This window comes from Cnephaeus nilssonii, assembly GCF_951640355.1.
Source record: "Cnephaeus nilssonii genome assembly, chromosome: 6".
Lineage (NCBI taxonomy): Eukaryota > Metazoa > Chordata > Mammalia > Chiroptera > Vespertilionidae > Cnephaeus > Cnephaeus nilssonii.
In genome coordinates, this window is record NC_137077.1 from 73,968,736 (window position 1) to 73,984,799 (window position 16,064).

Consider the following 16,064-nt stretch of genomic DNA (forward strand, 5'->3'; position numbering starts at 1 on the left):
GAATGAGGAGAGGGAGGATACTAGATGTTTGTGGAGAGAAAAAATGGTGAAAATATACACAACAGCATGGGAGACTGAATTAATTAAATATATATATAAAAGCTATATAGTGAAAACTATTTTATTTGAGATTTGAGATTATAAATTTATATGAGACTAGTCACCATGAAATTATGTTTTATTCAGACATTTTCAACTGTTAAATAGCTGACATGAAACTAGCACTGAGTTTGGTTTAAACCAAATTGGAATTTTGCCAGGAAAGTAAGATAGAAAAAAGCAGGAGTTGAGGGAGATTGCTAGGGGATGATTTTAGAGACACTGATCTGAGTAAGTAGGAAGGTGGAAGTGAAGATTTGATGAGGATAAAATAATTGCTCGATTGGCAGAACAAGAGTCAGTAAGCTGGAAAGATAGAAAGGGGTTGCCAAGTACTGGCAGTTACTGGGAATGACAAGGTCTTAGGTGTTGCTATGAAAGGTGAGGTAGAGGAAAAGATTGTTGGAATTATAGAGATCAAGGAATGCAGACACCAGGAAATTGGATAGATCATTTGTGTCAATGTTGATGTCTCTATGAGTGGTAGAGAGGAAGTCAGTCAACCAGGTGGTAAATTTTTTAAGATGTTTGGAGAAGAGGCAGAGTGTCACTAGATAACTGTCTTAAGAAAGTGTAGCTCATAAAGTTTTTCAGGAGGAAGGAAGGAGAAAAGATCTGAATATGGCAAAGAGGAGCAATAAATTCAACTATTCAACTCCCAGGTCCTATGGTTATAGAACTTATGCAGAAAAACAAATGGCTACCTGCTACCCACCCGGGCTAAGATGTAGTGTTCTCAGCAGGTCCAAGATTTCACTGAAGGCCAGAAAGTTAACAAAGCATTCTGAGTAGATTTTGGATGTTTGGGAAGGGATAGTAGGATTACATTGCTATATATTGTTACATCAAATTATGTTCTGATTTACAAACCTTCCAAAAATTTTAGAACTATCAACATTCTTAGGTCAATTTTTTTTCTGTGAAGTCTTACTTAGATAAAATACACTTCATAGCAGGTAATAATTGGCATGGGGGGTACTGTATCTACATTTTCAAGTCTTCAGAATTTTTTTTCTCTACTTTATTAAAATTAATAGTACCACTATTTATGTACATGGTATTTAGGATACTAATAAAAAGGTTCATTTTTTTCTTTTGAAAGGAAATAATTTAATAGCAGGACTCTATAATGAAAATAATATTTACGTATTTAGTTTGTATTGTTTATTTCCAAAATTAGCCATTATTGTTATTGTTCTGTGCAGACGATGTTTAAACATTATCTTTGCAACTCCAGTTTTTCATCTCTAGGAATTTCTTTTTCTCGAGAGTACATTATTTAAAATTTCATTTATTGAGGTTGTGTTGATGGCATTCTTTGTTCTTGATTGTCTGAAAATCTTACTAATTTTTCTGGCTGTAGATTTCCAATTAATTTCAATTGTCAGTCTAATTTTCATTCCTATATATATTATATGTCTTTTTCTGGTGCTGTTAAGACCATCTCTCTTTTTTGTATACTGTACTTTCACAATGAAGTGCCTAAATATGACTTTTAAAAAACTCTGCTTGGGATTTATTGGAATTCCTTGATCCGGAGTTTCATATCTTTCAATTATTTTGAAAAGTCTTAGCCATGCCCAGCTGGCATGGCTCAGTGGTTGAGTGTCGACCTACGAACCAGTAGGTCAGGCTCAGTGGTTGAGTGTCGACCTACGAACCAGTAGGTCAGGCTCAGTGGTTGAGTGTCGACCTACGAACCAGTAGGTCACGCTTCAATTCCTGGTCAGGGCACATGCCCGGTGTGGGGCATGCAAGAGGCAACCGATCAATGATTCTTTCTCATCATTGATGTTTCTATCTCCCTTCCTCTCTGAAATCAATAAACATATATATATATATATATATATATATATATATATATATATATATATATATAAAGTCTCATCCATTATCTTTTTAAGTAACTCTTCTCATTCTATTATCTTAGACCTTCTTAGTATACCCTCTATATCTAACTGCCATTTTATATATTATATTTTCTTTCTCTAAGCTACATTTTGATAATTTTTCCAATACTATAAAATTTCTCACTAAATTTCTCTCTATTTTATCTAATCTGCTTTTATATATCAAGAGAATTTTAAATGCAGTTAGTTTGTTTTTCTGTTCTAAAAAGCCTGTCTGGTTCTTCATCAACCCTGCTTGCTTATTTATATTATTTGTTATTATTATTTGAAGAATTATCTGTTTATATTTTAAAAAATGTTTTATTCCTTTAAATATACTAAACATCCACATTTTTATTCTACAGCAAGTTCAATAGCTGAAGTCTTGTGTGTTTGTGTGAGTGCGTGTATGTGAGTATGTGTATTATTTTTCCCCTCTTCTTTGCCAGCATTAACTGTTGGTGCCTAATTTGCTTAGGTATTTAGTGATTTTATTAGTGAACTCATATTCCTTGAAACCTTATATGTGGGAAATTATGCAGTTGTAGAACTGCAAGTCTGTTCCTAGGAATTTATGTGGCCCGAGTTGAGTTTCTTCAGAAATTTATGTTTACTTTTGTTATTTGCTTTTGAATGATAGCAACTCAGAGTTACAAATTTGTTTTAATTTAAATTCTGAAGTAGAGGTTTTTCATGCTATATAGGCAGCAGGATTTGGGCCACATAAATTCCTAGTAACAGACTTGCAGTTCTACAACTGCATAATTTCTCTTTCTTTCCCATCTCTTTATCAAGAAGAGTGGCAAGAGAAAAAAGTTTCTTTTCTGTCCTCCTTTGCACAGTGGGTTTACTCTCTACTCTCCAGTTCCTGAGAGTGAATAGAACACATTGCACTAGTCCAAGAGTGACCACGCCTGGTGAATTTTATGGCATTCTGCAGAAGAATTCAAGGTGCCCCCTACAGTTGTCTCATATAATGGTTCTGGTTGAAATTGCATTCTTATGGGTTCTAGCTCTTTGTGCAGGGATATCCCTTACCCTTTTTCTGGTCCAGGTCTTTCTCTGGCACAGCTATTAATACAGAAGCTCAAAGTCACTGGGATTGACCAATATCCTCCAAGGCAAAGCTGGCTTTAGTTCTAGCTTCCTTCTGAGGATACTGATTTTACTGTGTTGTTTGTTTGTTTTATTTTATTTATTTTTGTTTTTGTTTTTTGGTCACCACTGTTTTCTTACTTTCCTGTCAACTTGGCAAGTAATTAAAAGAAAAATATGTTTTATTTTATGCAGTGTTTAATTATTTTAAGTAAGATAGTCATTCAGTTTAGAATATATATTTTGCCAGAATTTGAATCCCACATACAGTTAGTTATTTGAACATATGTAGAGAACCATTTATGACCACTGCATTTAATAGAAGAAAACATTAGCAGACACAAAAAGAACTAGTGCTTTAAGACTGTTTTGTTGCCAGGCGATAATATACAGCATTATGTCTAGAGAAAATTACTTGCCTTGTCATAGATCTTGTTTTAGACTAAAACTAATTATTAACTATATCTATTTAATTAAAAACAGAATCATTTTAAAGTGTTTTTCAATCCTCTTTCTTTTGTCTGTGTGTTCTGCAGTGCAAGGCAGCTTAATACAGTTACGAGTATTTTAATAAAAATATCATCCTATAAGCATTATTATATAAAATAATAGTATAAATTTTCTTTTTTGGTGAAATTTTTCTTTTTAGTGTATAATTTACCTACACCGTACTTCATTTAGAATATTACAATCACATTGTAGTGCTCATGAATGAGAAGTTCAACAAAATAGATTTTTAGGATGGAATTATTTTATGCATTTATTTTCTTTTTCTTTTCTTTTAGTACCTGACAGTGCACCAGAAAATATTACTTACAAAAATATTTCCTCTGGAGAGATTGAAATATCATTCCATCCCCCACATAGTCCTAATGGAATCATACAAAAATATACAATTTATCTCAAGAGAAGTAATGGAAATGAGGAAAGAACTATAGATACAACCTCTTTGATCCAAAACATTAAAGGTAAAATATATATATATATATATATACACATAAACATTATATATATATAATGTTAAATATTTACCTTTATATTGATAGGATGGCCACAAAATATTAGCTTGTTCTATTATAAATATTAAGTGTGAGTGTGAGCAGTTTTATAGAGGCTATGGCACTCTGGCTTTTTGGTTAGATAAGCCAGGAGTTTATTTCAGGTCACATGAAAGAGTATTCTAGGTCAATCCTTGTCCACATTAGCCAGTATCATTTTGTCTCATAACAGGAGTTACTATTTCAAAGATCTACATTTCCATTTAGCTTTTACTTTTGGATGATTGTTAAGAGACATTTCATAGTTTGCTTCATTCATATTATTAAAGGATATTTGGTAAGTCTCAACTTGTCAATTTTGTTTCTATTTAGGACTGAAGAAATATACCCAATATATAATTGAAGTGTCTGCTAGTACACTCAAAGGTGAAGGAGTTCGGAGTGCACCAATTAGTGTACTGACAGAAGAAGATGGTAAGTAAGGTAGTGGATAGTGATGTATTTAGAATCCATCACATTTCAGAAAAAAAAAATGTATGAAGATAAAGATATAATGAAAAACAACAACAACAGTATCCTTGGGTATCAGTTGTGTGCCATTCCAGCATTACACAGATTTCATTGTCATGGTGTAAAAATAGTTAGTATAGTCAGATTTATGTTCAATGAAATCAGGTGTAAGACGCTTTTTTAATTATTCTGGTGTCATCCGTGCCCTGTAAAAAAAAAAATCACTAATTTTTTTTTCATCGGAATTTTTAACGTTAATATTTTGGTTTGAATAGTTTGAACACCAACTAATGCATTAGTTATAACTGTTCATGAGTTCATTAGTTCAACTTTTATGTTAATAAGAATAGGCATTTACATAAGTTTTGTAGTAGATTCTGTTATGTGAACCTGCAATAGTTTCTTATTGCATTAGAATTAGTTTGTTAATGAGCTCAGGCTGTTTTCCAGGTTCACTACATAATTTGCATGGTGTTATTCCTGATTGTTTATAGCCTTCCTATTGAATATTTATACCTACTGTTTCTTAATCTAAATAAAATCAGCTTTACTACCAAGACCACTTTACACCAGTATCTCACCAAGTTAGAGGCATATATCATGCTAAGTAAATTAACTTTGAGGAATATACTTGGGTTTCGATTTGCATTTATGTTTTATATATTGTGTGTTTTGGGACTGTTAATTTTTACTATAAAAGGATGCTCTATTCTAATGGGGGGGGGGACTGTTGTATCATAAGCATCTGTAAGGTTTTTGTTTTTCCGTTTCTGTTTCAAGTTTCCCAGTCTTCAAGCTAGTTTGTATCCCATGTATGTTCAGATTCTAGTTTATGATAAAACTTTCAGCAAAGTTAGAATAGAGGGCTCATATCTCAACATAATAAAGATCATATATGACAAACACACAGCCAGCATCATACTCAATGGGGAAAAACTTAAGATCAGGAACAGGCAGGGATATCCACTTTCACCTCTTATTCAACATAGTACTGGAAGTCCTAGCTACAGCAATCAGGCAAGAAAAAGAAATAAAATATATCCAACTTGGAAAAGAAGAATTAAAACTGTTACAATTTATTTGCCCAGTTCTTTATTTCTATTCTAATTAAATTGTTCCGAGAATTTGAGATCTTATATGGAAGAGCCTAGGATAGTAGTGAACATATATCTCAAACAGTCAGAGCTTGTTACCTCTCAAGTCAATAGTTTCAGTGCATTGACTATGCATCTGAAAACCTGGTTTGCTAAAAATAGAGTCAAGGTAAACATCCATCCAAATCCTTGGCCTCGTCATTGATACAATTGCTAAGGGTAAAGAAGACCCCCTTATCAAAACACTGCAAGGAAATTGAGAAGGGATAAAGTCCTGATGAAGTTTGATTTTTTTGGATATTAGGAGTTCCTTGCCCTCACGGAGCTTTCAGTTCAGTAGAAGAGATACAAATTTAATAAATGTATACACAAATAATACTTATAATTCTAATTATTGGTATAAGTGTTCCCAAAATTATTCACCAGGAAAAAAGAGGGACTCTAGCTATTCTGAGACATCTGGGAAAGTTATGTATAAACTGTGACTTGAAGGCAGATGACTAAAGAAGGAGGGTGAGAGATAGGAAAAATCATGCCAGGCACAGAGAGTAGGAGCCTTATGAAGACCCTTCTCATGTATTCTCATATTCTCTGTCATGATGAACTGAGTAAAATGCAAAAGACGTTGCATTTATTTTTCTAATTTTTATACAAATGCCAAAATGATTATAACAGTCAGAGCTTGTTACCTCTCAAGTCAATAGTTTCAGTGCATTGACTGTGCATCTGAGTACCTGGCTATGATAGATGTGTAGTATTTGTTTAGATAGGCATATTAATTATATTTATTAAGCAATACAAAGTATTACATAAAAATGTGTTATACAAGGATATAGTAAGATTAAGTATAAAATACCAGGAATTAACGCATGTTCCACATAAATATATTAAAGAATAGTATGGAATAGAAATGCCTGATTACAACATATGTTTAAATCAGTGTTATTTTTTATTGAAATATATTTTCCCCCAATAATAAAAATGTTAAGTTTTGCAAAGATATTAGGGAAAATAGCATAAGCTTTTGTTTTGACAAATGAGAGCTCTCAGATAGAAGTAATGCATGTCTTGGGAAACAGGCATCTCCAAATGATATGTGGATTCTTGTGATAATCAGTATTTGATAGCATTTTTATTGTACTGCCAGTGGGAATACCAAATGAAAATACAAATACAGCTGTCATCATTAGTTCTTAGAACTCATCTCATAAACCTTTTCTCTGCTCAATAAACTTTTTTAAAAACATTGTTGTTACCAAAATAATGAGAAAACACTCAGAGACACATGTATCTACACAACTATAACTAAGGTTATTCAGAAAATAAAAATAATTCAGGTAGTATTTTATCCAAATTATTGGAAAAAGTGATGTGCACATGTACAGATTAATAAATTAACATTGTTTGAAGATCTCAAAAAATTCCCAGAATTTCTATTAACTTCCTACTTGTTCATTTTCCATGTAAAACTGTAACAATGATCAGTTTTAGTGATTTATACCATTTTATATGTAAAAGTTGCATATTAATAGTCCAAAACATTACTATACTGTAATACAGCACCTGAGAAATGACATTCTAAATGTTTTATCTAAATGGAAATATATACTTGGCTAACTGGTTTACAGCAATTTCTTTTAGTGCTTATTCAATTAGAATGGCTAAAGTATTTGATTCCTTACACGATTATAGCAGAATGAGATGTAGACCCTAAGCTGTATTTTCCTGTTTATATGCTGCATTGGTGTTTCCTTTGTACACTATTCAATTTCAAAAGCTAAATGAACAGATATCTATATTATTTTACATTTCATTAACACAACTGAAATTGAGGTGTGTAGTTTTTATTTGTGAGGTCAGTCATTTTAACTGCTCTCCCAATGTTATGCTTATCACTTTCACTTTTTAAATGTGGATTTTTTCCCCCATCTATTTTTATTTTGTAGGGAGCTTTTTTTTACTATATATTATATTTATTCACCACATAGTGTCATTTTTATTAGAGAATGATAATTTACCAAGATGTACTTGAGCAGTAGGTGAATCACTGTGAAATACTCTTTGCTCTTTTTTCTCATGAAATGTTTTTTTCCATTGAATCACAGAAACAGATGTTCTAACACCACCATGCAAAATCTTCTTTTATCATCTCATTTTGAAAGTCAACATCAGTTTCTCATGGCCATGGAGAAAAACACTGTACCTGATTCATTTACCAGAAAGTTTATAATAAAAAATGTTGTGCACCTTCATTTTAACCTTTTTAATATACGTTTAATAAAATGCATCATCTTTTACTCTAACTTTTCAGCTCCTGATTCTCCCCCCCGTGACTTCTCTGTGAAACAGTTGTCTGGTGTCAGGGTGAAGTTGTCATGGAAACCACCCGTGGAGCCAAATGGAATTATCCTCTATTACACAGTTTATGTCTGGTAAGAATTTTTTTTTCTTTTTTGGAAATAGTTCTGAGAACAAGTATTAATCTGTAACATAATAGGAATGTGGTTTATTTTTTTTTATTTCAAAATGTGATACTACATTAGGAACCTGATTATTAATTGGCTAGTTAATATGCTTTTATTAAGAAACAAGTTTTTCCATATTATGTGGAAATCCAAGCATAGTCAAATAATATAGTTTTTGTAACTAAAACAAAGACAATTATGTATTATGCATAATTATACTACATTTCTGCTCATTAAAATTATTGATCCATCAACTTAAGTGAATAGAGAATATAATTTTAAACTCTTCCCGAGTTTTACTCAACTATTTTCTATATTACTGTTCTTTTTAACTTTTCTTGAATATAATCATTTTAACTAAAATTTAAAAGATATGTCTTCAGAAATCTGTTAAAGGTCAGTTTTCTATTGAAATGTAAACAGTGGATTTATAGTTTTCTAATAACTTTTACCTGATTACCTATTTATGCATCAATTGTGAAAAAGTTAAAATCTTATAGTGTGTCTCCTGTCAATTAATAACATGGCAGTACTACTTTATGAAAACTCAATAGATAAAAATCCTAATTTTCATCAATGTTAATCCTCTTAAAATGATTCATCAGTTTTGTTATATATATCCTAGTGTATTTTAAATATCTGAACTCAGAAAATACATTTTATACAATATTTTATGGAGCATAGGCATTTCTTACATTTAGATTCCTGACTTGGAAGATCCAGCATTGAGAGGCTACAATATTTCAAAGAAATTTACTTTTTTCTCCTAAATTAAAATTTTTCTTTTCCTATTCTCTCTTTAAACTCTTTACATACTGCTGTGTAGGACTACATCTCCTATGTTCTTCATTGACTTATTCCTAGTCATTTTTCCCAGTCATGGTGAAATTAGGAGTGACATGAATGATGTTAGTAGGAAGAGAAGTAGTGGGAAGAAGTTAATTGTTCTCTTCTTGTTACCATATTCATTCATTTATTTATTCATTTTTTAATCCCTTCAATTAACAACACTGAAGAAAACACACATAAGTCCCCTACCCTCTAAAGGGATAACTGGATTATATACCCACAAACAAACTAATGAGGGAAAGTCAAGGGAAAGAGGGCTACTGTACTAATTGCTTGGGTGCTTGGGAAAATCCTCTTTAAAGAGGCATTGAGTTGTGATCTGAGGAGGACAACGACCTCCCTGTCATGGGAAGATCTGCAGGGTGGAGTTGTCCAGGAAGAAGGAACACCAACTGCATAGGCTCAACTGCATAGGAAACACAACTTACCATTTTGAAGACAAGAAAGGAGGTCAGTGTTTCTGGGGTAACAGAGACAGAGAAGGGTAATACTGGGGGGCAGACAGAGGTCAGTACAAGCCACAGTAAGGACTCAGTTTTCATTTTAACAACGATGGGAGTTACTGGAGAATTTCAAGCACTGTGGATACTTTACGGAGAGTGAATTGTAGGGAGCCAAAGGTGTAGCGGGAACCCCGTCGGGGTGCTGTTTTAGTAGTCTTTGCAATAGATGATATTGGCCATGGAAAAGGCAAATGGGCCACTGAAGTTCTGAAGAGCTGACAGGACTTGGTGATGGATTTGTTGCAGGGATAAAAAAAGATAAATCAATGATAAGGTCCAGATTGTTTTTAATCAAGCATGATACTCCAAGATTTTGACATCATTTTACTGAGTTAGAATAAACTGAAAGGGAAGTAAGTTAATGAAAGTGAGAGTCAAGATTTTTCTGGCTAGAGTTCCCAGTCCCTTCTCTATGCAGTGATCATGCTTGTCTCACTAAAGCATCAGGGTGTTTTTAGCATCATGTGTGCAGCACACACAGAGACACACAAGGTTAGACAGCATTCTGTGCGGTGTTGTCTACCTGCTTCTTTTCTCTCTGGTTATGAACTGTTACAGTCCATCAGACCCACTTACTCTAGGAATTCAGCTATAATTCTAAGTTGTCTATTTTATAAAATTCTGAATTTTATAAAAAGATAGTAGGATGCATTGCAATGGCATTTATTTATATTATACTACCTTTCCAGAATATAGCAAGACTATATAATTTTGTATGATTTATATGAATTCAGATGTTATATAAAATGACCTCATGTTCTGTGACTGGCTTTTTGTGCTTTTTATAATGTTGGTGTGGGAAGTGAGGACACTGATTCAGGGTAAATCATTCTTTTCTCAACCCCTCTGGGTTTAGTTCAATTTCTTTTGGGTAAATAATTTAAAGTTCACCTCCCCAACAGTGCTTTTTCCCTCCTCTTTCTATGAGTATTTCTTTTCTGTTTCACTTCCTAAGATGGATTCTAGGTACAGGGGAAGTCCAATGAAACTGGGGTGAGGGAATTTCAAGTCTGTGATACTGTGATTTATCTGACCTGGCTTCTGGGGAATCATTCAGGTACTGACCTGCAGTCATAGCTTCTAGTTTCAATGTTCTTACTTTCTGTTTTGTCCTTGATCCAACCCCAGGCTTATTCTAGTGCCCTGGGTCTCAGCATGTCTGTCTCAACTCCCAGAGGCACTTGGTTGTTTTCCCTGCCTGCATCTGCAGTATGCAGGATGTGAAGGTGACTTCCACACCCTTCCCTAGCTCTTCAGTGTCCACTAGAGGAGCCCTTAGGTCTTGCTGGCCATGGTACTATATAGAAGACAAAGATTTTCTGAGAGGCTTGTCATTTCTCTTCATCCTGAGAAGGAACAAGTCCTTTACAATGGGATTTCTTTCACAAACCTATTTGGATGTTTTGATCACTCTACCATCACCCTAAGATCCCAGGACACCCTAGTGATACTGCTTTGCCCTTTTCTTCCTCTCACTCTTTTTTAGTAGTGCAAAGCTTTTCATTTTTTTACTAGTAGCCCTGTGCAGGAATACGTGCACCAGTAGCTCGCTGCCGCCCTTCAGTAGCTCTCCCCCTGCTAGTCCCCCTCCCCCTGTCCCCCTCATAGCTTGCTGCCCTGCCCCCTCCTGTAGCTCTCCATCCCTGCTTGTAGCCAGTAGCTCACTGTCACCCTCCTCTAGTTCCCTCCGCCCGCCCCCCCCCATAGCTTGCTGCCCTGCCCCCTCCTGTAGCTCTCTGCTGCCCACTTGTAGCTTGCTTCCCCACCCTCCTGCTAATCTGTGATTCGGTCATTATACAGTGGGTTGTTACGCTTCACGGCGTAATGACCATTTGCATATTACATTTTTATTATATAGGATTTTTATTCTTGATTGATAAAAACTTTAATTTTTTATATACTCCTTCCTCTCTACACCATCATTACTTATCAAACTCTATGGTCTCAAATCATACAGGATTGACTCTTGATGTATAAAGAGAATGTAGAAAAAATTTTTCCCTCTACAAAACTTGGTTTCATTTTATACACACACACACACACACACACACACACACACACACACACACACACACGGAGAGAGATAGCTTGAAAGGGAGGGGGCAGAGAAAGGAAAGAGAGAGAGAGAGAGAGAGAGAGAGAGAGAGAGAGAGAGAAGATTTACTTCTTTGTTCATTGCTGTATCCAGAACAGAAAGCCACCTGACTTATAATTGAGATCATATTTTAAATGGATGAATGAACTAAAAGTATATTTTAAGAGTTAAAAATTGAGCCAAAACCGGTTTGGCTCAGTGGATAGAGCGTCGGCCTGCAGACTCAAGGGTCCCAGGTTCGATTCCAGTCAAGGGCATGTACCTTGGTTGCGGGCACGTCCCCAGTAGGGGGTGTGCAAGAGGCAGCTGATCAATGTTTCTCTCTCATTGATGTTTCTAACTCTCTATCCCTCTCTCTTCCTCTCTGTAAAAAATCAATAAAATATATTAAGAGTTAAAAATTGATATTGACTTTTTCTCTTTGACTTTCTGCCATAAGAGCAGTGATGCTCTTCCAGACAAAGGATGCCTTGGGTTGAATGGGGTAAGATCACATAAAGAAAGAGCAAAAGTGGAAAAAACATGTCAGCATGTTCAAGAATATTATCTGTAACAGACTGAGATATATATTAATGATAATTAAGTATAGAGAGGCATTTTTAAATTTCCCGTAACTTCTCACTAAGATACTTATTGGAAGCTTTAGAAACTTTAGCTCATGTAGTTTAAGAAATAGTCATAATTCTTGGTTCTTTCACAGTCACTAATGCCTTTTGAGGATTTTTTCCATATGTTTTATTGGGAAGAATAGGAGGCAGGTATCATAACATAGTGCACATGGTTCTTGAGTCAAAGAGACATGGGTTTGCATCCTAACTCTGACACTTACTTATCTGTATAGTTCTCTTAAAATACTGTATAAATTATGGCTATTATTAATAGCAGGGTTTCTATTTCTCTCATAATTCTACTTCCACTGTTTCAGTTGTTCCAATAATTACTTTAAGAAACAACAACAACAGCGTCTTTGGTTATTTATTCTTTTCATTATGTTCACAAAATGCAGGCTTCTTCTTTTTCTTAAATTTTTAAAGAAGTCTTTATTGTTCAGATTATTACAGTTGTTTCTCCTTTTTCTCCCCATAGCTCCCCTCCACCACCCGGTTCCCAATCCACCCCATGCACTTACCGACCCCCCCCCATTGTCCTCGTCCATAGGTGTTCAATTTTTGTCCAGTCTCTTTCCCCACCCCCACACCCCCTTCCCCCGAGAATTGTCAGTCCACTCCCTTTCTATGCCCCTGATTCTATTATATTCACCAGTTTATTCTGTTCATCAGATTTTTTATTCACTTGATTTTTGGTTTCTTTATTTCATTCAGTATATGCTTAATTTCTGATTGGTCCTTTTTCATATCCTTGAGGGTCTCACTAAATTTCTTGGAGGTTTCTAGAAGATTCTTGAGTAACCTTATAACCGTAGTTTTGAACTCTATATCCAGTCGTTTGCTTTCCTCCATTTCTTTCATTTGTGACCTGTTTCTTTGTCTCTACATTTTGGCTGCTTCCCTGTGTTGATAGAGTGGCTTTGTGTGCTAGATGTCCTATAGGGCCCAGAGGCTCAGCCTTCTCAGTTACCTGAGTTGGACACTGGTGGTGCACCCCTTTGTGGGCTGTGTGAACAGTCTTGTTGTAGTTAAGCCTTGATTGCTGTTGGTATCACTGGGCAGAATTGACCTCCAGACCAATTGGCTGTGAGGACCAGTTGTGTCTACAATGGGAGAACTGCTGTGCTGGAAACACCCTTATGGGGCAGGACTTGCTTCAATGGGGCTTTGGTGCTCACTGAGTCTGCCCCCTGAGTGTGTCTCTTATGGTTCTGAAGAGTTGTAATCTGGTGTGGTCTCACTTTGACCACTGGGTGCACTGGCTCTTGGACCTCCAAGGAGGTGCAAAGTCAACCCCTGCCTGAGGCCACCCAGCAGGAGCTACAAAGAGATCTGCAGATTCCTCCTCTTAGTTTGGGGTTTGGAGGTGCCCAGATGAGGCGCAGCTGTGAAGCAATGCAGGCTGCTGACGAGCCTTAGGCCTTCTTTTTGAAGCTCTGGGGTTCTTTGACCCAGCTGCAGTTTGTTAGGTTAGGTTGAAAAACGCCAGGCCATTCATATGCAAACGCCTGTGTGCACAGCTTGCGTGGGGTTGTAAATTGGGTGGGGCGTGATCTCAGGGAATCACGGGGGTGGAGCAAACAGCAATGGTTGCCCGTTGGCCCTGCCCTGGATAAGTCCCTGGGTCTCTGTGTCTCGCGGCACCAAGCAGAAACAATGAACGCTGAGACCACCTCTGAGAGAAAGCTGCCCTTGTGTTCCAGCCTGATGCTGGACAGTCCAGTTTCTCCCCTTATGAGTCTGGGTCCCCAGAGTCTCGCCCAGTACTGGAATTCAGAGTAGTCGGGAGTTTGTATCTCCCTCCCGATTGAAAAAGACCACAGCGTACCCAGTTGCCAGCCCATTTTCACACGTGCCTCCATACCTTCGCTTTTCCACAGTCTAGATGCGCTTTTCTCTTTCCTTCTTGTTGTAGAACTTTCACTCAGCCAGCCTTCCCGTGGTTCTAGATGATATCCGTTTTTTCTTTAGTTGTAGTTTTGATGTGGTTGTGCGAGACAGCAAGTTCAGATGTTTACCTATGCCGCCATCTGGTTCCTCTCCCTTTTTAAAAAAAATATATTTTTATTGATTTCAGAGAGGATGGGAGAGGGAGAAAGAGATAGAAACATCAATGATAAAAGAGAACAACTGACTGGCTGCTTCCTGCACTCCCCACACTGGTGATCAAGCCCACAGCCCGGGTACGTGCCCTTGGCCAGAATTGAACCTGGGACCCTTCAGTCCACAGGCCAATGCTGTATCCACTGAGCCAAACCGTCTAAGGCTGCAGGCTTCATATTACATTTATTATATTGGATGACTTCTCTCTTTGTCGTGAGCATTTCTTTACAAAAAATTCATGAAGAATAATGCACAGTCATTTTATATCCACTACTGTGTGAGTCACATATGTTTTGTGGATGGTGTTCTCAGAAATCTGTTTTCATCCATTGCATTCTAAATTAACTTTTTCTTCTAAAGTTTGCTTTCTGAAATAACTTTTATCATCTAGCAATATGGTTAAGTAGTATTTTTCCTCAGTTATACTGATAAATTATACTTTTATGTTTTCAAATGATATATAACCCTTGTATTTTTAGAGCAACTACTATTAAACAAATAAATTTCTATTAGAGCACAGTAAGCTTATTCTTCTAATACACTTTGGATTAAGTAGACTGATGTAAAGCTTATTTATTTACTTTATGTTTGAATTCAACTTGGATTTATTTAGCCATTTTACTTCTATATTGTCAGTAAATTTTAATAGTAGTTTTCTTCTTTGTGTATAAAACTTCTGAATGAATGCTCTATTAGGTTTAGCCAAAAGTCTGTGAAATAAAAGTGATGCTGAAAAGTCTAGCTTATGTAGAGATTTTGGCTTTGAAATGTTTCTCACTTTTCTTAGCAGTAATTATGAAAAGCAATTCTGAATCAGTTTGACAGATGTTTATTTTACTCTGCAGGGAGATATAAAATATATAGAAGGCTAAAATGATGGTAGACTAATTAGAGATAAAATGTAATATGTAAAATAATTTAAAGACACTTGCTAAGCAATATGTTAGGCAGTCAAACAATTCTGAACAACATTTTTTTTTAATCAAATGTCACTAGTCTAATAATTTCCTCTGTAACATGAAAGCATACCTTAGAAAATGGCCTTTCATATGCTAAAAAGTATGTTTGGTCCTATTTCTTCCAGTTTTCTAAAATATTTTCACCCTTTTACAAATACCTAATGGTTTGAGCATATGATATAGATTAATAGTCAGCATGGGAAGAGGGCCATTTCAAATTTCATTAATTTACTCCCATTTTAGAATGAAGGTGGTAAAGATAGAGTCATAAATCAGGAGAACATCTCAGTGGAAATAGTATATGAAGGCTCTGAGGCAGCATGGATGAACTGTATCAATAAGTTGATAAACAGCATTATAGACATGGAAGTTTGGGGCCAAATTGGGATTAAGAGAGATATACCAATAGAGGGAATGGTTGAGTAAAAGGGTGCTTTTGATCTTTTAACTTGAGGTTTCTAATGAGATGGTAAAAGTTCTCTGTCTTTGCTCTTTCTTGCTAGTCATTTTGTTCAAGGGTACACAAGTTTTACTGTTTCATGCTTTCACATGTATTTATAGACCCTCGTAGAACACTTATTCTTGAGCAGAAAGATGCATATACCTGAATGCTCGTTGCAGTGTTCATCACAGCCACAACAAGATCTAACTTACCAACCACAGTAGGTTAATTAATAAAAAATGAGGAATATTCATTGAATGGGCTACTATAGAGCAGTTAAAATGGATAAACTTGAACTATAGGTATCAAACTTGATAAATATCACGACATAATTATAAACTAAAAAGGCAAGTTG

General features: G+C 35.5%; 1 protein-coding gene across 2 annotated transcripts in view; it reads left to right on the forward strand.

Moving 5' to 3' along the window:
* The window catches only part of PTPRQ (protein tyrosine phosphatase receptor type Q), a gene marked incomplete at both ends in the record, with an annotated part of 254,195 nt that overhangs the window by 101,160 nt on the left and 136,971 nt on the right, over positions 1–16,064 (forward strand). For both annotated transcript variants that reach the window (XM_079775461.1, XM_079775460.1), the window contains 3 exons: positions 3,869–4,051; positions 4,454–4,555; positions 7,997–8,117. In XM_079775461.1, coding sequence (XP_079631587.1) covers positions 3,869–4,051; positions 4,454–4,555; positions 7,997–8,117 — 406 coding nt within the window. The remainder of the gene's footprint in view (positions 1–3,868; positions 4,052–4,453; positions 4,556–7,996; positions 8,118–16,064) is intronic.